General features: G+C 33.4%; 3 protein-coding genes and 1 non-coding gene across 19 annotated transcripts; 3 read left to right on the top strand and 1 right to left on the bottom strand.

The window, feature by feature from the left end:
* Positions 1-2,864: 2,864 nt before the first annotated feature.
* Positions 2,865-3,734, top strand: LOC142528525 (uncharacterized). Its single transcript, XM_075633574.1, has one exon. The coding sequence runs from the start codon at positions 2,865-2,867 to the stop codon at positions 3,732-3,734; it is 870 nt and encodes a 289-aa protein (XP_075489689.1).
* A 6,445-nt stretch (positions 3,735-10,179) lies between these two features.
* LOC142528853 (cell number regulator 8-like) lies at positions 10,180-13,309 on the top strand. The gene is made up of 3 exons (XM_075634092.1): positions 10,180-10,574; positions 11,421-11,623; positions 12,845-13,309. The coding sequence occupies exons 1-3, from the start codon at positions 10,328-10,330 to the stop codon at positions 13,082-13,084; spliced, it is 690 nt and encodes a 229-aa protein (XP_075490207.1). The 5' UTR covers positions 10,180-10,327; the 3' UTR covers positions 13,085-13,309.
* A 1,287-nt stretch (positions 13,310-14,596) lies between these two features.
* TRNAP-AGG (transfer RNA proline (anticodon AGG)) lies at positions 14,597-14,668 on the top strand. The gene has a single exon. It is a non-coding gene; the product is annotated as a tRNA-Pro (tRNA).
* A 2,366-nt stretch (positions 14,669-17,034) lies between these two features.
* LOC142529930 (uncharacterized) lies at positions 17,035-23,187 on the bottom strand. Of its 16 annotated transcripts, XM_075635644.1 has the most exons (9): positions 22,035-23,034; positions 21,839-21,933; positions 21,657-21,704; positions 20,315-20,421; positions 19,099-19,848; positions 18,615-19,018; positions 18,079-18,180; positions 17,847-17,984; positions 17,035-17,289 (listed from the first exon to the last, which is right to left on the bottom strand). In XM_075635644.1, the coding sequence occupies exons 3-9, from the start codon at positions 21,671-21,673 to the stop codon at positions 17,140-17,142; spliced, it is 1,668 nt and encodes a 555-aa protein (XP_075491759.1). In that variant the 5' UTR covers positions 21,674-21,704; positions 21,839-21,933; positions 22,035-23,034; the 3' UTR covers positions 17,035-17,139. The 16 variants fall into 16 exon arrangements, with proteins under 16 accessions (XP_075491759.1, XP_075491760.1, XP_075491756.1 ...); XM_075635645.1 differs by lacking the exons at positions 21,839-21,933; positions 22,035-23,034 and adding an exon at positions 23,049-23,061; XM_075635641.1 differs by adding an exon at positions 20,734-20,845 and having other exon boundaries at positions 20,942-23,034.
* Positions 23,188-25,161: the final 1,974 nt, after the last annotated feature.

Below are 25,161 nucleotides of genomic sequence, written 5' to 3'. Positions count from 1 at the left end.
TATGTAAGTGTATTGCATTCTTCTATAATTCTGCACCCATGTGATTGTCAATATTTAATATCCAACACAAAATTCTATATATATATTTTCACAGTGAACATAAATATTTCCTGAAGTCAATGTTTCCGAGAAAAGAGAAAGATGAAAGGTGGATACAAGATGCTCACAATAAGAAGTTCATTGACTGGTTTCGTGCAAAGGTTAGGTGGATAAATCTGCTTTATGCATTTTGCGGTGAACAGTTTGGAGCTAGTATTTTAATCACCCTATTCTAATTGTATAAATGTCAGGCGGATGCTGAAATAGATAATTGATTGAGATGAATTGTTGTCATTGTGATATATTTTATATTATTGATAAAAAAGGAAATTTTGTTCCTGATTTTCATATCTTCTGTGTTATAATCTTAAGCTTTTGTGTTTATTCTGTTTATTACTGATATATGTTTTGGTTAAAATACTTTCTTTTCATTTGTTTTATTTGGTGGGTTGTTGGTTTTATCAAGAAATTTGAAGCCCAGAAATCATATACGGGAGTATGATTCTGGACTGTAAGTGTTGTCTTTTTTTCAAGATTCTTGTATCATTTCCAAGTGGCACAAATTCAATATGTTCTTACTTTTAAGTTGATTTCGCTTCTTGAAACAAGAAGTTGGGTGGCTTCAGATTTTGTTGGAGTTTAAGGTGATCTGGTTTTGTCTTTTCCTGTTTTTTTGGTCTATATATGTCTTTATTGGTTCCCTCATATCGGATTGAACTCGAGACTCTTGTTGTCTGCGTTTATTGGTACATGCATCATGTTAATCATATCAAAATTGTCTCATATATTAATTCTTTTACGTTAATCCTCAAATTAATATGGTTTTACTTTTTTGTGACAGCTTGTTCTTCGAAAAAAAATATGTTGTACATGGAAAATTCTTATAATTATTTTTAAGCATGTGTTAATTATATTTGTGTTCCAAGATTAAGTTTTAATTTTCCTAGCTAGCTTGGCGGCTCATCCAGCCTTACGTTTTTTTATGTTTTAATCATCCAGCCTTGCGTTTTTTATATTTCAAATTTCAGTTTGCAAGATGCATCAAGAACCAATATTACACCCAATGTCAATATGACGAGGTTAGAAGTGAATGGAGTGAATTTGTTTACTCCTATGTAGGTGCTTAGATGGATGGTGTATGTTGGGACAAATATTTTGTTTGTCATTGTGGATTTTTGGATATACTTTTGGTTTTGTGGATACATTCTTTGAGTTACTTGTGGATTGATGAATATGTAATTGTGGATTCGTGGATATTAATAATTCTTAGATGGATAATTTATGAGTTTAATTATATTAGTGTATTAAGTCATATATTGCGAAGTCTTTTTTTAACAATTAGTTCATCAAAATAAAAAAAAATGAAGTGTAATAGGTAAATTACTTCGTTGTTATTTGCAAATTGTGAAGTTACATAATATTAAATACTTCGTCAATAAGAAATCAGACGAAGTAATAGAATTAATTTACTTCAACATTGTTCTGTTAAAGCGAAGTTGTTTTGCGCAATTACTTCATCAAAATACAAATTACTGAAGTCTTTCGAACCACTTACTTCGTCACTAAATGTAAATTGTGAAGTAACATAATATAAAATACTTCAATAAATAGGATAAATGCTGAAGTTATAGATTATATTTACTTCCACAAATAGGATAAATTGTGAAGTTGTTTGTGTCTATTACCTCATCAAAATACATAACTACGAGGTCTTTCAGATGAATTACTTCGTCGATTATTGTAAATAATGAAGTAAAATATTATAAACTACTTCGCTAAATAATAATTAAGACGAAGTTATATATAATATATTACTTCATTATTTACAATAATCGATGAAGTAAAACACATTTCTTACTTCGGCATCGGTCCAATTCTGGACCGGTTTTCCTTCGAAAACCGGCCAAAGACTTCAGTATTTTCAATCATACAACTTCGGTTATTATGTGAAGTAAAAGGTACATCTATTACTTCACGTCCATATACTTCGGCAATTAACTACCTTATTACTTCATTGAATACGCGAAGTAAAAAGCGATTTTTCTACTAGTGACGATTCACTTACTTTTATTTGGCAAAAATGGTCTGATTACTCTTTTTTTAACAATTGAATAGTTAATTCGATCTTTATTATGAATAAGTATATTATGAGACGGTCTCACGAATTTAGGTCAACCCGATCGATATTCATAATAAAAAGTTATATTTTTTCATCAATAACTCAAGTAAGAGATTCTTCTCATAAAATACGACACGTGAGACTGTCTCACACAAGTTTTGACCCTTTATTATTGAAATACAGCATTCATTATTATCATGTCTATTGCCAAATATTTTTTTAAAAATAAGATGTAAATATAAAACTCATCATAAATTAAGCAAATTAATGTTTTTCAGAATTTTTTTCCTAAAACACGAATAAAATGAATTTGATTTTTAGAAATAAAAAATTTAGTAATATTTTTATATTTGTTAAACTTTTCACATATATTACACGAAATAAATATTATGTCATCGATCCAAAAATATATACTATATGTAACATAAGCAACCCAGTCAGATGGCCAAGTGATCGCATGTACATGATATCTGCGCCTTTAAATTTTTATTATTAATATTAATTAATTCCAGTGATCGAAAATTTCGATTTGCGAGGCCCCCTCTCATGAAGCATCCCTCTCCTTCAGTCAACCACGCACGAGCCACGCACAAATACTGGCAACGAAACAAAAGATGCATACAAACACAGGAAAACACAAATAACATAAAAAGATCCGAGCAAAAATCACAAGATTCGGCGTAGGATTTGTGCTTCGTGTAGCAGGATGCTAGCTTTATCGAAGCCGATATCAAGTCCAAGCAGGACTGACAAATTTCCGCCGCCGTTGCTGAAATTCTTGAGGAGCAATGCGGGGAGCAGAAGCCGAGGAAGATCGCGCACAAGCCCAATCTTCTACACGCGCAGCAGAAAAATCGATGCGGCTCTTAATGGAAATATTCAAGAACCATCTTCCCCGAAAGTCACTTGCATTGGCCAAGTTCGAGTCCGCCGCTCCGCCGTGTCGAAGGTCGAGAAACCCGGTGGAGCAGCGGCGCGCCGCCACACCTGCTGGTGGGTCAAGAAAGCCCTTTTTGGTGAGAAGAATTTCACGCTATCATGCTGTCGAAAGAGGTCATTCAGAAGGATTTTCTGCAAGTGGGGTTTGTTTTTCAGGTCTGGCTACTGCAAGAAAGTTGACGCCACGGAGGATTCCTTCAGGGCTTATTCTGATCAGAAAACCGAAAATTATGAATATTTTGGAGCTGGGGTGCAAGAATTTAAGAGGGATTTTCTTGAATCTCCATCCTCTCCACCAAAAAATGCTTTGTTCTTGACAAGGTGTAGATCTGCGCCTTACAGATCTTCTTCACTGGGTGGCAGGTTTTGGAGATCTCCGTTATCTGAAAATACAGACGAAAACGAGCCAGAAAATGAAGCAAAATCGGAGGAACTGACGGAACCCAGATACGAAAATAGTCCAGAAAGCGTAAAGGAATCGGAAAACTCGGCGAATATCGAGCAAGAATCGGAGGAAATTGCAATACACTCACTGCACCCGTTACTACTGACAAGATGCAAATCAGAACCTGCAAGAACAGGAGCAAGGCTTGATCCAGAAGCCACTTTGTGGAGGCAGAGAAAATTAGGGGCATAATTTAGAGTAATTAATACAATAATTAATATTTTAATTTTAATTTCGTTTTGGATATGTTTTTTTTTTACTGTGCAATTAAGGTAATTGTATGAAGCAAACGATTATCGAAAATGGAGATATTTTGTATTTAAATAATGGGATATTTTCGTTTATTTAATTTTTATATAATAATATGATGCTATTAAATTAGTGTTTCGTTGAACGCTTAGCTGAAATGGTTTGGTATTGTCGACGCGTTGACACAATAAAGGGGAAAAAAAGGTATAAACGAGACTATGAAAAATTTAAAACTTTTCATTTATTGTGATATGTGTGAATTTTTGTGACGCAAGGACAAAGGTTATTTGTGCGCGTCATTATATATGTGAGCGTGCGCAATTGTGATAGATAAGAGTTACAAAACACTTATGAATTGAGCTCTACTAGTGTATTATTTTGATTTATCTTGAAGATATTGAGTCGAGTCTTATGTAAGACGAAATAAACTCGTTTCCAAATATGGATATGTGGTTTTACATTTAAGAAAACACGTTAAAAAGAACATATCAGAGAGAGAGTCTGTTTATGAGATAATGTTTAAAAAAATCCAAGATCGACAATTATACTCTATTTTTCCGAGCTCATTTTATTCGAGAGTAACAAAAATTTAGGAGGATCTTTGAAGTTTGTAATCAGGATATGTGAATTATCAAACAATCAATGAGATAGTAATTTTTATTTGGAAGTCGAGATCAAGTTACTTGTTCTGGTTTGTTTTTATATCAATGGCGGAGGTGATACACTTAAGAGGCCCCACAACTCCAAGATATCTTTATCTTTTATTATAAATAATTATAAATTTATATGCAACTTATTAATGTATGATTATTGTATTTACAATAACTTGCACAGGGATCATTTCTAATTGAATGATGATTTCCAATATAGTTTAAAGTTAAATTCAACGAATTTTTAATTTTTCTTCGGTTGATTTCGAATCGTTGAACGAATATCTACTGTTATCACATACTCAGACACGAGATTGCAATTCTCGAGTTAATTTAATGAACAAGAAAACTTTTGTGATACGGTCTCAAAATTCAATTTGTGAAGCATATATATTATTTGGATGACATATAAAAAATAATATTTTTGATATAAAAAATATCACTTGTTATTATAAATATGAACATATTTTGACTTATCTCAACAAATAAAGTCCCGTGAGATCGTCTGACAAAAAAAATTACTATTTTCTCACAAAAGAATTACTATTCTTATATCATATGATTTATTTTTGTTGTGACATGATTTGTATATCCCATCAATTTCTTATAGGACTCGTGGTTATCTTAATATGTTATGAATTATTATTATGCCTTGTTATTCTTGGGCCACCATTGATGTTTATTAGTTATTGAATGTGAACCCCACTTCTTATCGCATTTAATTACAATTTATTATAAAATTTAATTGAGCTCTTTATTTTTGTTGACGGTATCAAATTTAATTAGGCGACACTGAATTGTCATCTCATTTGTTACTATTCATTTAATAGCCCTCCCTACTTTAAAAATAATTATTAAACCACTCACACACACACACAGATATATATAGATATATATATATATTTAATAAATAAATAATCATAATATATTACTCGGAATATTTGTCGTTGTCATTTGTCACACTGTGATCGACAGACAAGATTTGTAGGCCTCATTTGGAAGTTTGGATAACTTTTCTTTCCTTCCATCTCTACGGCTCTACCATTTCTAGTAAAAAAATTTGTAATTAAAGAGAATATATTTTTAAAAATAAAATAAAATAAAATAATTGACTTTCTAATGAATCATTCGAGACAGTTGTGAAATTTTACTCTTTTTTTAATGACAATTAAATCTATAACAGCTATCTCATTTGTATGCATTAGGTAAACTTTTGGCAAACATAATAGTTTACAAATCAACTACTTTAGCAGACTCTATGAGACGTGCTCGTTCGAGAAACTGTTGATGGAGAAAATCAAACTCGATAACACTGACCAACTATTTATTCATAATTTAAGTTATTTATGACTTAATACCTTAATTGTATTTAAATATATTTGATAAAAGATATAAGTGTCACACACATAATAAAATAAAAATACAGGAGTGATTGAATGCAAAAATTCATTTTAATAAATTTATAACTTAAATTCAAACAATTAAATATAAATACCGTTGTGTCCCATTTTATTTCTTCGTTTGGTAAGGAAAGCTCTCAGCGCTGATGCTCTGTTGGGCTCCGCTGTGCTGTGGGACGGGCTTTGGTAGAAATAATATTTGAACTGAGAGAAATAGTTTGTAAGCCCAACAAAAGTCCACTAAAACATTTGGACTTTATGAACCATCTTGGCCCTAAATAGACCAGGTCCGCGATACACTCGTAAATTACGAATCTGGAAACCCGGTTCAATGGAACCACAACCGGTTAAGTTGATAAAACAGGTCAGTATTCCAATCCAAACCGGTTTACACCGATTTAAATAGTTTACGAATACCAAACTGCCCCGACTAGAAACTACACATTTTTTTAAAAAAAGTTCGATTTATTCGAGTCAGACTAAACTCGAGCTTGATCCTTGATCGATTAAAGGCTCAAATGTCAACTCTTAAATCGTCTCACAGATATAAACTCGTGACACAATATCACAAAAGATTTAATTTTAAATAAATAAAGAAAAGGTCCATCATTTAAAATGGACGTATCCACCTAATCAACGTCTTTACAAATCGGGGACCTTAATAATTGCGATGAAAAAGACTTTACAGTCGTTCGACCACTTATTCTTAATACTTTGTGAGGGAAATCCAATCACACCAATTCTGTCGCGATGTTTCGTGTTTGGTAAATGCCGTAACGTGCAACTCGACGACTAAGCAACACTCAATCTTGTTGTTTCTCGAATAGAAAGAATTGATGGATCGAGTGACAGCAGCACGGTGGTCGTGTTACGAAGAATATTAAATTTCGTCCTTTTATGTATAATATTTTATGTGCTTTATCAACACACTTTGTTACTCAAATTACCAAAAGTCGAAATGTTTGTTGGTGAAATTGTAGCAATGAAAATCGAACATATGATATCGATTCTGACACTTATTACAAGATTGAATGTGATTTACTCGTGTAGTACATATCGTGTGAACCGATGCGTTCGCTAGCGAGTGTGGACGCTAGCAGCAGCACTTGTAGTAGACATTGACTCCAAATTAGTACATTGAATTTCTGTCGTGTGTTAAAATTCACGCGTACCGGCTATTGATTTTGTGTCATCCAAGCCTACTGGAAAAGAACACCTCACCCCCAAATAAATATTCAGTCCTCTCCCAGCAATGCATTAAATTTCCCAACCACAAATGGTCACAAAAGATTAATGAGTGATGACGCCAATCTTGATCATCAATCAGAATTGAAATCGATTAAAGAAAGATGCCCACATTAAAAAAAAAAAAAAGAGAATAAAAAAATTCCCAAGAAATGAAGATCTATTATTACAAACTTGCAAAAATTTGATAATAATTATGAATTTCTGGGACTTGAGAAGAAATATGGGAACATATGCCCCCGTGAACGACGAATATGCATAAAGTTGGGGAAAATTCACGATATTTTATATATAGTGAGTGAGGACACACGTAAAATGATAGGTTGTGTATTGTGTAGTTAAGTCCAGCCAAAAGGATGGTCCGGTGAATGGGATGTATATCTAAGACATTTTCAATAATACACACATGGGAATGTCCATAGTTTGCCCATAAGGGAAATGGCATGGGCACACTCATCCTAGTCAGTAGTCACAATGTATATTTTTAAAACGGATCCGATCCATATATGTAATTAAAAATAATATTCTAGACATAAAAATAATACTTTTCGTGAGTCTGATTGAGTTGGAGATCTGTGTCACAAAAATAACATATGAGCGGGTCTCGTATGAGTGTATGTGTATTTTTACAACAAGTGCATCATCACTTGTTTGGTTGGTTTTTTAAGGTCTGTTACAATCTTCGAGTCCCAACAGACTCATCCCTTGCCCACTCACATCAAGTGTCAAGGGCTGATCAGTGGTACATAAGTTATATATGTATTTTTACGTAGACAAATACATTGTATCACATAAAAAAATTACCTGATTTTTTCTGGTTATTGGATCTTCCGGGTCAAACAATTCTTGACATGAAAATTTATAAATATATATATATATAGATATAAAGCTTTTTTAAAAAAGAAATATAAGACCAAATATATAATTATATCCGTTATTTTTCCTTTCTTTCTCCACACCTAAACAGTGAATGAAGAAAGAGCAGATCTCACACTACATAAATGTCACCACCCAACACAACCCAATTAGGTCCTTGCAGTCTATTGCTGTGCTGATTGGTGATGCTCTCGCTTTCCAAATCCTCTCAAATATCACCCTAAACTCATTCATACTTCCCCACACATAAACTTGTTTTTCTTTCTTTTACGAAAAAGCTACCCAAAACAAACTAAAGGAAAAGAGAGCGAAATCGAGTCATTTCGTCGATATCTTGGAATATGGAGTTTAAGGCTACACTCCTCGGAACAAGTGTACTCATTTTCCTCGTCTTAGCACCGAGTTTCTCCCCAGGTTTTCTCTTATTCCATGTTCTTTTTACTACTCTACATCCATTAGTTTTGTTTTCAGGTGTGTATGGAAGTATTTATTAGGTATACTCGATCGGATCGAAATTTACGACATACTCGATCAGGCCGTGATAAGCCGACGATTCATGCGAAAACATGTGTTTTAGTTGTTTAGAATGTAAATTTCTCGTGGCATCAAACTTTATATGTACTTTGAAATCATAATCTTGATTGGGCTAATCGACCTTTTTTTTTTAGGGACATTGCAAGTGAAAAGCATGGAATCTGACGTTTATTATGTTGATTATCGAGGTCCAGAGACTCACACCTATCTCCCGCCACCAAATAGGGCTGCGGATCAGCCCGGTGTCGATCCCAAAGCAAGCTTGGCCCGTCATAGATCGAGTTCAAAAGGCCCAAAAACATGTAAAATCTCTCCTTCAAAAAATAAATATTTATTTCAAGAAAATTAAAGTAAATTGCATTAAAAAACAAAAACCCTATTTGTAAAATTAATTAAATTAAAAATTTTTATTTCTTAAAATCATACATAAAGCTCTTTAAAAATGATGTAAATATTCTAGTGTTTTTATAACACAAATGTTACATCTGCATGATTTTTTTAAAAATAAAGGATACGAGTCAATTATGTGAGACAAATATATTATTTAGGTCATTCATGAAAAATATTTTTTTTTGAAATGATGAAAAATATTAATTATGATGTTTAAAGTGTTACTTATTATTGTAAATATGAGGTAGATGTTTGTGACACCGTCTCGCAAGAAATACGAGACACACTAATATATATTATTTTATTAACTTTTTTTTAAGAATTTTATGCCATATGTGCAATTACCCTCGAGAAAATGTTGAGATATTTAGTTCGTAGATTAGGAAATTAGTATTGCATTAATATATATAAAAAAATAATAGAGTTATTTCAGGGAGTGATGATAAATATAAAAACGGAAAAAAATATGGCAAAAACTTGTGTGAGATGGTCTCACGGATCGTATTTGTGAGACAGATCTCTTATTTGGGTCATCCATGAAAAAATATTACTTTTTATGCTAAGAGTATTACTTTTTATTATGAATATCGGTAGGGTTGACCCGTCTCACAGATTAGGATCCGTGAGACGGTCTCACATGAGACTCACTCAAAAAATATATATTCCAACATTCGAGAAATAATTTTTAAAAAATAAAGGATTCGACGAAAAAGACAAAATAGCTTTTGCTTGAATAATTCTCGATACATATTTATTTAATTGTTCTAATAATAAATAATTTCTACATGAAACCTTGTTCTCAGGATAATAACTTTGGAGGCTGAAGAAGGATCTCTCTGTGTGTATTGTGAGTCAATTTTGTGAGACAAATATTCAACTCGACTCGACCTATGAAAATATTAATATTTACTGCAAACATAGATAGAGTCGATCCGTCTTACAATATACTAACGTTATAGAATGTGATGTAATGAATTAGCAATTATTTTGGTTTTTATATTTCATTATAAAAATTGTAATGTGCATAGATGTTCCACATATATTAATAATGATGTCATTATTTTAAGGAAGTTGGAACTAGTTAATTCATTGTTTTATTTCAAGGTGTTATCTTATTTTCTTCGAGGAAGAAATAGACAGCTTCATTCCCTCGTATCCTCCTCCTGCTTCCACGCCGTCAAGTTCGTTTTAATTTTGGGGTTTTTTTTAAAAATCTCAGCGAGAAAATTTATTTATTTGAACAAAATTCAAAGTATCTTGATAAAAATATATATATAAAAAATTGGAAGCAACCGCGTGGCGAGATAAGCATTTCGAAAAGACCAATTCTTTCCTCAATAAAGAAATAAAGAAAGAAAGACCATTTCTTGATCTCACCGCTTAATTAACCACAACGCACAATCCAGATTCCATTAATCTCTGCATACTTTTGGTTATTCGAATGGCAAATTTCGAGGAATCCAACCCTTTGCTTCCGAAACACGACCAAGAATTTGAGGCTACTAAGGATGAAAAGAAGCCCACCGCCAAGAACGGAGGAGCTCCTCCTCCCGCGGCGGTGTCGTTAGGCTGGACCGCCGATGGGCTTCCAGTTGGTGAGGTCAATATGCAGAGGTCCCAATGGGATTCCGGCATCTTGTCTTGTCTCGGGAGAAATGATGAGTTTTGTAGCAGCGATCTTGAAGTTTGTGAGCCATTCTTGCCTGATATTTTTCCTGCCATATCAAGATTTGTGTTTTAACATATTTGGTTTGTTGAATTTATCACGTTTTTAGAGGTCGTTCACTTATTGTTGATGATTGAATTTGGGGTAAATTCAAACAAAATTAACTAAATGAAATCAAATTGCTTATATGTGTTGATTGGGTCGGAAAAGAATCGTTTTTTAATGTGTGATAGAGTAAATAAAATGAAAGATACGATCAAGAAAATTTATCATCAAAGGAAAGAAAAGGGGATATCTGATAATCATGTTGATCATGCTTGAACCTATTTGTAACAAATGGGTTTGTGTGGTCTTTTAAATCCCCCAAAGGATGCACCTGTGATCGTAGAGGCTCAGCCTCAGGGCATGTTATGACCATGAAGCCAATGACTTTGTGCCGTCTAAAGGCTTCATTTAACTGTGTCTCAAATGAATAGATAGTAAACCAAAGATTAAATACTGACATAGCTAATGACTGTTTGTTTTAAGTTTTAACCCCCATGTTTTCTTCGTATGTTATTGATAACTATTTTGATGTTGAAGAAATTGTATTTTTGTCCGCTCAAACTATTCAAATAGCTGATTTTTTCTCTGGGTCATGTTCTTTCTGTGAAATAATGTTTCTTGAAATTATGCATGTTTGCGGTCGTATTTCTCAACTTACTTCTTTCTTTTAATTTTTATAGTGTAATTGCATTGTTTTCACTGAATTTCATTTAGATTTCAAAAGCATGTTGCATTGTTTAGACATTACTTCTGAAAAGTGTGTCTTTTCCAATTCTTTTGGTTTCTGTTCTTCATGAATGTATGATTATCCTGCATCGAGCAGGTTTGCTGGGTAGTATCGCCCCTTGCTTACTCTATGGAAGCAATGTTGAGAGACTCGGAGCCACTCCCAGTAGTTTTACCAATCATTGCTTGCCATACACTGCTTTGTACTTGATTGGGAATTCATTTTTCGGTGGGAATTGCCTTGCACCCTGGTTCTCTTATCCCACTCGTACCGCCATTCGAAGGAAGTTTAACCTAGAGGTCAGTTGTGTTTTAAATTTTCATGCTACAAAAGATATATATAATTGTTATGCCACTTGTATGATTTACCTTGAGCTTTTAAGCAATCAAAGATGTTAATTTGTAAACACTCATTTCTAGATCTATTTTCGACCAATTCTACTAAGGTTGCTATATGCTATCTCGTAGTTAGCCAAAATATGTATATCAATGAATTAACTTGTGAGCATTAGTGGACAAGAGATTTTTGTGGGGCGAGGAAGAATGCAGGTCAGCTTAGTCATTCTGGGGTTTAAATTTTTAGAGAAATTGGGAATAAAATTTTAGTTTTGTTTAGCTGAGGGTGGCATGAATCTTGATATGCTATTTTTCTGCAAAACTTGTGTCTAATACTCTTCACACATCATTCCGCATGAACAACTTGTTTTGATCCCTTAGCGTTGTCATGTTCTAAGAGCTGACAATTGAAATTGCCACTGAATACAATTGTTGCTACTTTGCACGGTGTTTTACAATTTACAGTTCAAAATATGTATATGCACGCTTCTATACTCATATTTCGCAGCAAATAACTGGATCAGGTCATTTGCAAGAATTGACCTGTACAATTTTTTTTTAAAAAATAATTAGGCTTTATTTTACCTTTACTCACAATACAATACATTGCACCAAGAGTTTTTCGATCATGAGGTCAATATTTTTAAAAACTTGTTCGTATATCATTCCAAATCATCGTAACTGGATAATCGTTTGTACATTTTCATGTCTTCCACATAAATATGAATCCAACTTGATAGTCACCCCCAGTTCATGATAAGCATGTGAAATTTATGGTTCATGCCTTCTCAAACTTCCACTGCAAGTCGAAGAACGGTTTGCATTTTTTCATTCACGCGTACGAGACGAGATTTTTTAGTTCATAAATCTATCACCTACTTCTTCCCTTTACCATTGTTGTGTCACCATCCGAGCAAAAACTTCCAAAAAATTCCACGGGCAATACATGTTAGCAACGTTTCCCCCATTGTGCTGTATAGTTGCATATATGAATTGCAATCGTAACCTGCCATCAAAGTATTATATAGTTTAAAATATTTGAGATGTACTGTTATCATTTACTATGACTTTTTTGCAACGCTAGAATTCCTGTCCTAGGATCAGATACATAACCTCACCTTGAATTGGTTGTCTGGTCTATATGGTAGATTTCTATCTTACGCTAAAAACATTACACACCAACAGGGAAGCTGTGAGGCACTTAACAGATCATGTGGATGCTGTGGAAGCTTTGTGGAAGATGAGGTTCATCTGGAGCAATGCGAAACGGCGTGTGATTTTGCTACTCACGTCTTTTGCCATCCATGCGCCCTTTGTCAAGAAGGTCGTGAGGTACGTCGCAGGCTTCATCACCCTGGATTCAATGCTCAACCGGTCTTGGCCATGATTCCCCCGGGTGGTCAGATCATGGGGCGTGTGGGCTAAATTTGTGTCTTATCTTGTACGAATCGAATATAAAAAACATCATGATACTTACTTAGTATGCTGTTGGATTGGTTCATGTGTCTTGTACTCTTATTACCTTTCTTTTTTTTTCTTTCGAGTTGATTGTGTTCTTGTTTCTTAGTAAGTTTGTAAAATTGACAATTATGTCTTTTTTGTGCTTCAAATTTATTTTTATTAAAAAACGTCATGTGTATTTGATGTTTTTTTTTGGAAATTTTTTTAAATTTGATTATGATTTAATTTAATAATATATTGGATTAATATATTGGATTACATATAATTTACTATAATCGAAAAAAACTCAAAACTCAAGCTTAAGTTTCCACCTTTTTTAACTTTAAAAATTATATTTTACAATTATCGTATTTAAAAAATGAGTTTAATTTTACCTTATTTTTAACATATGAAAATTAAACAAAAAATTAAAATAAAAGTAAAAAAATTATAAATATAAATTGTTTTGGTTTTACGTATTTTACTTTTAAAATACATCGATTAAAAATATAGTATTTTGAGTTTTAACATTCAGAACTAAAATTCAAATTTATATTAAATATTAATTTTTTAAACATTTTTTCTTAAATTAGTTTTTTTAACACACATAAAAAAACAAGAAGCTATATGTAATTTTTAAAATTAACGGGTGTAATGTAAGCTTAATACAAGCATGATAGTAAATATATGTGAACTTGAAGTTAGGTTGATTTTTCTTAATTATGATAAGACTCGTGAGCACGGGAGGAGCCATGTGTTGTCCGCCCGAGTGGCTTATTTTTTTCCTGTATTTTTTATACATAAAATTTATCTTATTTTCTGGTAGTCCGGGATTCCATTTGTCAATATTAGCTCAACTATGGTTTAAAAAATTCTAGCCCGGATATAAATGAAAACCTTGGTTCCGCCACTGCTCATGAGGTACATGTAATTAACTCAATTGTAAAAGACAAAAACTTGTGTGAGACGGTCGCACATGTCGTATTTTGTGATACAGATATCTTATTTTGGTCATCCATGAAAAAATATTACTTTTTATGCTAAGACTATTACTTTTTATTGTGAATATCGGTAAGGTTGACTCGTCTCACAGATAAAGATTCGTGGGACTTGTCTCACAAGAGACATATTCATTGTAAAATATGGCAGAATGGCTATTGATGTTATGTTTATATGATGTAAAATATATAAATATTATATCTTTAGAGATATATTTGTTTATCATAAAGTTTAAACTTAATTAATACGTACGAGATAATATGTAAAATTAGTTGTACAGAAGGTGTTTTAGAAATGGATGGTGTGGGATCCGTAATATAGGTAAATAAATTAAATTAGTTTACTGTTATAATTTATTGTCATAATTTTTAAATAAAGAATTGAAAGAAATTGATGTTAGTTAATTTCATTTTTAATAAATACTTTGGATAGATAATTTTTGGAGTTGGATTGGAAAATTACAGTATTATAATTAATATTCACGATTTCTTTAATTAAGGGCATTTGGTCTAGTGGTATGATTCTCGCTTAGGGTGCGAGAGGTCCCGAGTTCAATTCTCGGAATGCCCCAATTTTTTTTTTTTTTTAACTTTTGGACTTCAATTAAGTGAGCCCAACATTTGCTTCACATATATATTGGGCGTAATACTCGGCTTTATTGAAATCTATTAGTAAATTTTTTATGACATTTGGGAATAGGTTTATATTTGGGCTTCAATTGAGTGAGCCCAACATTTGCTTCACATATATAATAGATTTCAACGAAGCAAATGGATTCTCATCTTCCACTGTTGATCCCAATCTATATCCAACCAAACAACCACCTCAAAAGAATAGCAAAAGGCAAAAGATGTCTAGTTACTAATACAATTAATTTTATCCAATGATTGTCAGAAAATTCATTCCATTCAACCAATGCTTTAAAGACAATGTCTCCATTTTAGCTCAAAGATCCATAAATTCTGGGTCTTCCATAACCACCACACAATGTCAGCAAAGACATGTACTTGGTATGTGTAGTTGTTAGTATCATGAACTGCGCAAAGTGTCTGCCACCATGAACCAAAATGGTCCGGAGTGTTACGGATTCTGTCCCAATTCAATAGAGCTACCTAGCCTACCTTCCATACCAACCTGGCTCTATTGCATTAAAAAGACAAATGTTCCAATGTCTCACTTTTCCTCACCACCACATTGACAAATAGGATCCGCATTGATATGTTTCTTGGACAAGTTACCGACGTTGGTGGGGAGAATATCATGGATGCACCTCCTCAAGAAGAACTTGTGTTTTTCTTTGATTTCTAGCTTCTAAGTCTTGTTCCACATGAGTTGATTTCTGTATCTATGGTTATTACTTTCAGCTTTCAGTAATGAAGCAGATTGGACAGTGAAAATATCTTCTTCTTTTTTTGTGATGTCAAATGAGTCTATTTGTGGATTTTTCTCTTTTGATTCGATTGGTAACTGATCAGAATAAAAAAATTTAAATTTTGTTCAGTTTCTTCGATTTTGACGTTTGATTTTTACACTTTGGTTCTCTCGGTAACTTAATTAGCTGAAATCATAATTTAAGCAAGAATGATTGAATTGCCCTATGTATCGAACCATATATTGACTTTGGTGACATGAAGACTCAACAATTACAACTGTATGGTAAAGTGATGGTATATATACATATTATATTGCAAAGTGAAGTTTATGTCTTCATTGTACATTAAGCTGCTGATTTTTATGTGCATGCATGATATTTATGTCGTTGAATAAATTTTTTTTAGAAACCATGAACGAATTCTTTAGCTTATTTCGATGGTTTGATAAGGCCTCAAGTATGGGACAAATCAGTTAACAAATTCCTCCCCAACTAAAAAAAGATTGTCATAAATATTAGACAATTTTTTCCCATTTATGTTAGTTTCTTGCCGATTTTGTCTTCTATCTTGTTAAATTCCAGTTTTAATCCGATATCTTTGTTTTTTTTGTTGTTGCAATTTTAGTCTTTTTCTAGCGTGACATTGATGTAAAAGCAATGTAGTGCTGACGTGGCGCTGATATGTGTAGTGTCATATCAATAATCTTGATGAAAAATGATAAAATTGCCAAAAATCACAAGATATATGACTAAAACTTAAATTTTATAACATATATGACCAAAATAGCAAAAAAAAAAAAAAACAAATGTATAGAAAAAAAATTCCCTAAACACTAGAAATAATTCTTAGATAAATTACGGAAGAAAAAAGAAAGAGGAATCTTCAATGGTTAAGAGCCAGAACTGATGGAAAACTTAATTAACAAAGATTAAACAAGAAAGACACTAAAAAAGCTCGAGGCTCGAAAAGAAAAAAAAATTACTTAGCAGTGCAGGCGCCACCTGGAAATATTTCAAGGCGAGTTTTTTCAAAGCGTGAGCGCACCTGTACTCGGAAAGTGGCATGGGCGCGCCATTATTGTCTGTTCAAAAAGTATTGTTATTTCATAGACCAATGCTTCCAAGACGTGTCTTTTGGACTTAGTAGGTTTTTGCACTCCAAAAAACCTCCATCTGATTGAAAGATCATAAACATCATAGACACAATACATAATATAGAAAAATAAGAGAGAGAGAAATTATGCATTCATATTGCTCATATATTCCATTCTTTTTCATATCGAAAGAGCAACATTTTTTGTTTATGAACTTCTGATTTATTGTGCTATAATCACAAATATAATTGTTGTATGTTAGAAAAAGAGAGTCACATTCACCTAAAGCGGGACATGTTCTTCTTATAAAAATTGTGTTCAACACAAACTGTTCGTTCATCTTCCAAATTTCGTCGACATCCCTGGTCTTTTTCACAGACGCATTGACTATAATATAAAACAAATTTCATTAAACTGAAGAGCTAACATTATTTAAGCTTCAAATAATGAGTGGAGGAAGGACGCAAATATGAAACCACCAAAGTTCAATTAACATTTAACAATGTCCATTTCCTCAAATTTGAGTACACATATTTACAACAAGGGAGATAAATTAATTATTGAACGAAAATAAATCAACTGTTCTTCGTCTTGTCATCCATAGCAGTCGCCTTACAAACAGGGCATAAATTCTTCATAGATAACCATTTTCGGATACATCCCACATGAAAATCATGGCCACATACTTTTATCATCCCAACATCGTCCATGTTTATGTATCCATCCTGATAAATTTGACAATATAAAGAATCAATGATCATATTTTCACATCAAATGGACGACGAATCAATTAAGAGACAGAAATTTGCAACGCACCAGTGAGTTTTCATAGGGGTGATTTCGTCGGGAAACAAATTCAGACAGGTGGGATGGGTTAATGTTCTTTTAGGAAGTAAAAGAACCCAGGAAATGTTTAGGGACAAAATATATATTTTTTAATAGAAAAAATATAAATAAAGCTAAAAAATATTTCCATTGATCACCTAATGTTGATGTTGTGTTTTTAACAATCAAGCTTTTGGTTTTCACTCGAATTGGACAAATGCTAGACTAGTTGTTATGTGTTCTTAATGTCTTATTTAGCTCGGGTATGTCCGGTGTATTATGTAACTGACATTTTTTTTATCTATATATTTAACATTTACTGATTAAAAAAAATATTCCCATCGAAAAGTTAGCTAAAATTGACTGCTCTCTCCTCAAACAATTTGAATGCAAGTAAAAGAACCCAACCAGAAATAACAATCAAGGGGATGATAGCAAGAATGGCCGAGAGTCTAACCAGACAAATAACACATGATCCTTCATCTTGAAATAGGTCAGATGAACAATATATTGATTCGATGAGACATTTGGCAATCGACTCATCAGACAGCCCGGTGCTGACGCTTCCAATTCTCTCTCCCAACTCAAGAAGCTCCTGTACATGTCAAATGCTTTTGTTTGATAACAATTTAGGTGTATAACTAAATAAACTTGCGACAAGAATCTAAGAAAATGAAGAAGAAAGTGACCTCATAGCTCATGTTTTCTGTGTCCAGTCTCATGTCCCTGTGCTGATCAAACAGAGCTCTGGACCCATAAAATGTAGTCTGGTGTTCTGAAATCACGACACCCTGAAATACACACACATGTTTAGGCGCAGAAAAATATTGAGTAATACCCATTTCAACAAAACTTCAATCAGCAAGAAACAGATTTTATAGCATCTGAAACTAACTTCAGAAGTAGTGATATATCCATTTACAATTCTTACGTCTCCTTGAGTGTGTTTCTTCCTTTCTACCTTGAGTTATTTTTTAAGGTAATGGAAGAACTTTGGAAGTTATATTAACATCACTGACCATCTGTAACTAGAGGTCCTCCGCTTGACTGGCTAGGGGAAAAAATAGCAATGTTGGAAAAAAGAAAATAGTGCAGCAGTTTCATAAAAAAGTTGCCTCCACAAAATGGCACTCAGGCCAAACTTGGTATTCCCAATCTTCTCTCAGAGAACAAACCCTCTGAAGAAAATAATGTCAAATTCATTCACAATACTTTAAGTGGATACCTCCAATCGATTGTGGAAACTTGCGTAGTCATCACATGATCTTTGTCTTTCACTTGACATCAAAGCCCTTCCATTCCTGTTGATGTTGCGCATCCTAACGGAGGGCAATGCTCGGCGATTTCTGGGGTGGTAACTTTTTGCAGCAATTTGAAACCCTTCATCTGAGGGAGTTATGTGATCAGGGTGAAAAGTGCTTGAAGAAGCCCTGAAAGATGGGACAGATCTTGCACCATAGCCACTTCGAACTCCTCTGGTGGATTGGTTCAAGTTATTGTTTACATTTTGAGGAACAGGATTCATATTTGAGGTAATATCATTGTGGTAATCCCCAGCCTCAGCAGAAACATTAGGATGACTCGTAGGTGCATTCATGGGATTTGGATCATTACAAAAGAAACTGGAATCTGAAATTTCATCATTAGAAAGACCTTAGACCCTAGCAACACAACTGACTGACAGAATGAAATAAACTGGTGCAAGTTACCTGATCCACAAGTCAACCCATTACCAGGAAGTAGCTTGAAATTCTGGTTCCATTCCATTGTGGAACCATTAGAACTCTGGCTCCAGGCATCTGCAGGATTAGATTGATCAGAGGCCCTGTTGAAAAAGGAATTGTGCGTAGAACTGCTAGGTAAATGGGTCCTGGACAAAGCGATTTCGAGGTCTTCCTCAGCTCGACTTCTCACATTTCTCAGAGTACCATTGCTACTGGTAGAAAGGTTATTTACTCTGCAAGAGGGAGAAGGATACCCCCAAGATGAATTATAAGATTCTGCATTCTGCTTCTCCTCCCATGGGTCGTCAGTGGGCAAGTGAACATTGGATGAACTTCCAACATCATAACCTCTGCTAGTAGAACCCCTGTCATTCAATGGAGGGTTGCCAGGGTATTTACGTTTGTATGGTCCTCGGCCACTGTCAATAGTCTGATAAGAAAAACAACCATCTGCTACAGGTATCATTTGCCCAGAAAGGTTGGCGGAAGATGATTGATGCGGATAATTATCTTGGGGCAAAGGGAAATTTCCAGCAGCAGATTGACGAAGAAAAGGGTCGTGAGAAGAACCAGGTGCCTGGGGTTGATAATGTGGCAGTTCGCCATTAAGAATGGACGGAGAGTAGCCACTAGACCTAGGAGCAGGTGTCCAGTGCAAAGAAATGTGTCCACCTTGAACTGCTACATTATCCACAGGATTAATAAGAGAGCTATTGCCAGAAGCACTGACCCTTGCTTCAAAAACAAAAGAGTAGGGACGTTAATCACCATTACTAAGTATGATGGAGATGTTACTTCTTTAAAAACCTTTTGAAATACAACTACTTGAAAGTACAAGACAATCGAACATAACCACAACTTATTCTTTCCTAATCATGGCCTCAAGGTTCAACATAACAAGAAATGACATTCAACTGTGGTGTTCCTCACTCCAAAAACAAATTCCTCCGTGGTTTAGTTCATCTAAACATTGAAAGAAAACAGATAAATATTCCACATTCAAGTTTGTGAATAGTTTCACAAAACTTAAGGTAAGAAACCAAATTTAACGGGACAAAAATATTCAGAATATTACAACACCAAAGAAAACTTCATGAATGACTTCTAAAGTAAGCAAATTGGAACTGTAAGATATTTTTCTTCCCCGTTTCAATAAAGAGAGGAGTGGCATTGAACGAACATGAATGTGAGGAACTCATACCCATAGTCATGTAAGGTTGCTCAGAGTGATTCCATCCCTGATCGTCGTCCGTCTCAACAGTCTGAGGTGTGTTAAAAATATACCTATGCCCCATAGTTGACAAGATTCTGCAAAACCAATTTCCCCTTCGGATCAAAAGCTAGATGGAATCACACATAATCTGAGATAACAGATCTCAAGACCAACAAATAATTTTGAATAAATGGCAAAAAAGGAAGATTGGTCTTAAGACCACCATCACAGAGGTTCCAAGTAAGGTTTAGATAAATTGTTTATTAACCTAAAATGAAACTCACATAAACTTACGTGTTCCCTTTTCTGCATAAATATATAACTCACGGAAAAAGTTCTGTGAAAAAAGACAAAAGCTAATACTCAATTTTCCAACATCCCGAACCAGTTGTTGCTGTCGCCTTTACCTTCTCCCAGGAAAGATAACAGTTATATGCATGTGAACACTATGTCGAAGTCGTTTTATAAAATGCTATCCTCTCATATGCACAATCATAGCAATAAGAACCCTGAGGCAAACTACATCGATAAAAGGGAAAAAACAGAACAATTAATCTTAATATTCGATTATTCATGACGATAGAATTTTAAATGACTCGGGAGTAAGAAATGCACTTTGATTTATTTGGAAACAAGATCTGTGAAGCTTTTCAATTCTTATCTACTGCACACCTCCTGTCCCACTAATTGCACAGTCAGGGCAGTCTGACCATCATAGGCCACCCGCCACTCCACCTGCCAAATGGTTTTATTCTCCTAATAATTTTGAGGGAACAAATTTTTGGGAGTGATCTTTGGTTATAAATCCCACAAAATGCATTAGCTCCTGCATAAGATGCACCAGCCACCAAATGCTTCAAAAATGAATGCGATTATAGGAGATAATTTGCTCATTGGAATCGGAAATTAATCAAACTCTCCATCGTGATGTGATCATTATATGTTGATTTCTCTGACCCTTAAGCTTTAACCCAGAAAAGTTCCATATTCTTGCTTCGTTAGAATGTTGAGCTTGGCATTACTTAAGAACCAGTTTCTACATGATAACAAGACCAAGAAAAATATAAAGTTGTTTTAAAATCATTCATTATAGTTCACATTGTACTCCATTTCAAAATGGGTGCTCAGAATAGTCTGGATAAAGTGCATATGAAAATCTTTTATAATTCAAAAGAGTGCATATTTGAGGACTTCAAAATGTCTTCATAGAGAGGCTGAGAAACCATCCACTAAAAATAGTCCCCCATCACTGATAAGGAGCATAGCGGATATATGAAGTTTGTAACAATTTTGTCACCACTAAGCTACAAAAGATACATAAAACCACGACCTGAATGTATCATCCATAACCTCGCTGGGCTAGGCCATCATCTTACAACTGTAAAAGAAATACCTTAGCAATTGACAATAATTGAACTGCTGGCCATAGTTCAAGCTCATATCAAATGATGATACTTGTTTAAGAAAGAAACGGGGGAGAGGATGATAGAGCTGTGGATCAAAACATCTCACCTGTAAATTCTCTCATGGTGTGCTTCAAGAACTTAAGGCTATTTAAGATGAACAAAAAAAGAAAGTCTTGCTCTCTGAAACACGTGGTCAAGTAACTCTAGAAAAACCTTAAAAGTTTGAACGATTGAGTTTGATATACAGATTCTAAAAGATCAAAGGTCAAATCTTCCATAAGTAAAGTAAACAGCAATCCTACCTGCATGGTAGATGACATCTCAGACTAATTGTTTGGGGGTAATCCAAAAGCACGGTGACACTAGATATTTAAACCATTAATCTGGAATACCAGAGATCTGAATGAATCTACGTATCATGTGTATGGCAGGGAAATTTATAGACAACTTAATGGTAAATACCACCAAAGGTTGATAATAAAATTCATATGGCACCTAAATTAACACATGGTAGGGATTATATGAAAAATAACTTATATGTAAAACATCAGAAAAGACTGAGAGGAAAATGCAAAAAAAAAAAAAAATTCAAGGGAAAAAATTCAATTTTAATGTCTCTGATAAGCACTAGCATGTCTCAAATGATAAAAAAGATACCGTCAAAATTGACAAAAACCAAAAGCCCTCAGAATCATAAACCTAGGAATAGAGTTAAATGAAAAGGGAAACCATAAAGAGTACCACAGTGCACACAATTTTTACCGGAAATGTCTGACAAGGAAATCAATGAATCAGATATAAATCAGCTCAAAGCACCAAATATTACCGACTTCAGCAAACCAGGTTCATTTTTCACCAAATTTTACAAGAGAAAAATTGTTTTTTTTTAAAAAGTATCCAACTACAGATAGACCAATATTAGATTCGAACAAATAATGCCATAAATTACATCTATTAGCTAAATCATCGTCACCATATTCACAACCCCAATAAACTTCATGTGAAAAAACGGGAACCAACAGATAAACAGCAGCACAACAAAACTCCGTAAATCAAAGCTGCACAGATTCACAACAAAAGCAAACGACTTTGTATACGACGATCATACTAAAAAAAAGCATCGATGATCGAGAAAATTACAGAGAGGGAAAAAACTAGTTAATCGGAAAAATTGAAAACAAAAATCAGAATCAATAAATTAGGTAACGAATACAGATTAAAAACGCAGAAAATTCGGACCAATAAATTTTTTTAAAAAAAGATAACTGACGTGAAATTCAGCTTTTAGCAGAAAATAAAATTCAGAGACACAAAACCTTCGTGAATCGAAATGAATTGTCAACGCCGAGGAATGTATGCAGTTAGCAAATCCAACAAGGAGTCGTGAGAATCGAAGAGAGAGAAGGCGATGGGAAGACGGGAGACGAAATGGTGATTAATTTACATCTGCTGCTATTATTGAATATATTTTGCCTGAAACGCCCACAGGTACTAGAGAATTGCATAAATACCAAAACAAGGAAAATTATTATGGTTTTTGGTTATGTTTTCCAATCCATTCACTTAAAATAATTTCTCCATTAATTTTGATATACATTCTCAAAATATTACTTGGATATGATATAGCTAGTCAAAGTTGTCGTGATATAAAATAAAATTATATTTTGCGAGAAAAATATCTAAATAAAATAGTAATTGTTTGAACATGATTAATTGACCGAATCGAGCCAACTATTAGTAAATATTTAATGTTTTAATTAAGATATTCTAGTTTGAAGTTCAAAAATTTTAAACAGTTCGGCTCGAGTTCGACTCGAAATAAATTTCAAGTTTGAGTTCGACTCGAAATTTCCAACTCTATACGTGAGCTATTCAAACTCTTGCTCTGAGGATCGTAAATGAGGGTTCGAAAGCTCAAAATGCACTAAAAAACTCGTAATAAATAAATAAATATATATGTGTATATATATATATCTTATATTATTAATTAAAATATTAAAGTTCACGGGTGGTTCACGAACTACCGAGTAAAAAATTTCAATTTGAAAATAAAATTCGAACATATTTGAGTTTAATAATTTTATATACAAATCAAATATTTATCGAAATTGCTTGAAAAGCCCGTGAACTGCTCGATAGATAGTAAAATTTTAGAATGATTTGATGATTGGTTTATAACGTGAAAGAATTATTCATTTCAAAATATGGAGAAGAAAAACATGGAGTATAGTTTAATGCACATGTTATTGTATAGTTTTTTTTTTTTTATTTTTATTTTAGAGATATAGCTTTGTCATTCTACCACTGCTAACAGGTCCATTGGACGATGTGGGAGACTTTGTTAATACAGTCTGTCTTCTCTTTTGTATAATATGTGCTTAATCATGTGTCTAATATTTCCATTCTGGATTTCTTCATTTCTCTTAAGTTGGTCACCGACCTTGGAAAAATTTGCAAAATAACTTCGGTCAACTATTTAGTTAAGAAAATGACCTACTCGTGTGTATTTCGGTCAACTATTTAGTTAAGAAAATAACCTACTCGTGTGTATGTGTATTTGAAATACACACGAGTAGGTCATTTTCTTAATTAAATAGTTGACGGAAATTAAAAAACAAAATAACCCCACCTACGAACTCATATCAAATATGAGTTTTGGATATAACGATTACATGCATTATAATATACCAATATGATTATCGAATGTGGATATAATATTGATACACTAACCCAATATACAACAGAATATACAACAGAAGTTTTTGCGAATAAAAAAGAATCGACTCTGGATGAAATGAAGTTTTGAGTATAACTATACAAATTGTTTATACCTGAACATGATGATTGAATAAAATAATTGTTGCAAGACAAGTTTTCAGAAATATTTCGAAATTATTCCTTGTACAATTAATTTTAAATTAAATGAATTAGAAAGAGATTTTTTCTTTTTTGATGCAAAAAATATAAACAAAAATTTGTGTAAGACGGTCTCACGAGTCGTATTTTGTGAGACAGGATATCTTATTTGAGTCATCCAATAAAAAATATTATTTTTTTTATTGTGAATATCGATAGGATTGACCCGTCTCATAGAGAATATTCGTGAGGCTATCTCACAGATAAGATTTATGAGACTGTCTCACAAGAGACATATTCAAAAATATATTAGATAAAGTAGATTTATACATAACTATAGTATTCCGATTGAGATGCGATGGTAGTCGTAGATTAGACAAGTTGGACTTTTGGCTTAAATTTAACGCCCACGTTGAATAAAGTGGAGCTGGAAAATTCGTGGGACCAATCCATTAGCACTTTACGCATCTTAGGACTCGAAGCTCACCATACCACATGTTAAATACATAAAATTTTAAAAATAAAATGGCATCTTTAAAAAAAATTTAAATTATATATATATACATACATGTG

Source organism: Primulina tabacum, chromosome 16 (assembly GCF_025594145.1).
Source record: "Primulina tabacum isolate GXHZ01 chromosome 16, ASM2559414v2, whole genome shotgun sequence".
NCBI classification, from domain to species: domain Eukaryota; kingdom Viridiplantae; phylum Streptophyta; class Magnoliopsida; order Lamiales; family Gesneriaceae; genus Primulina; species Primulina tabacum.
The sequence above is the reverse complement of the archived record's forward strand: the minus strand, read 5'-3'. Positions and strand labels throughout refer to the sequence as shown.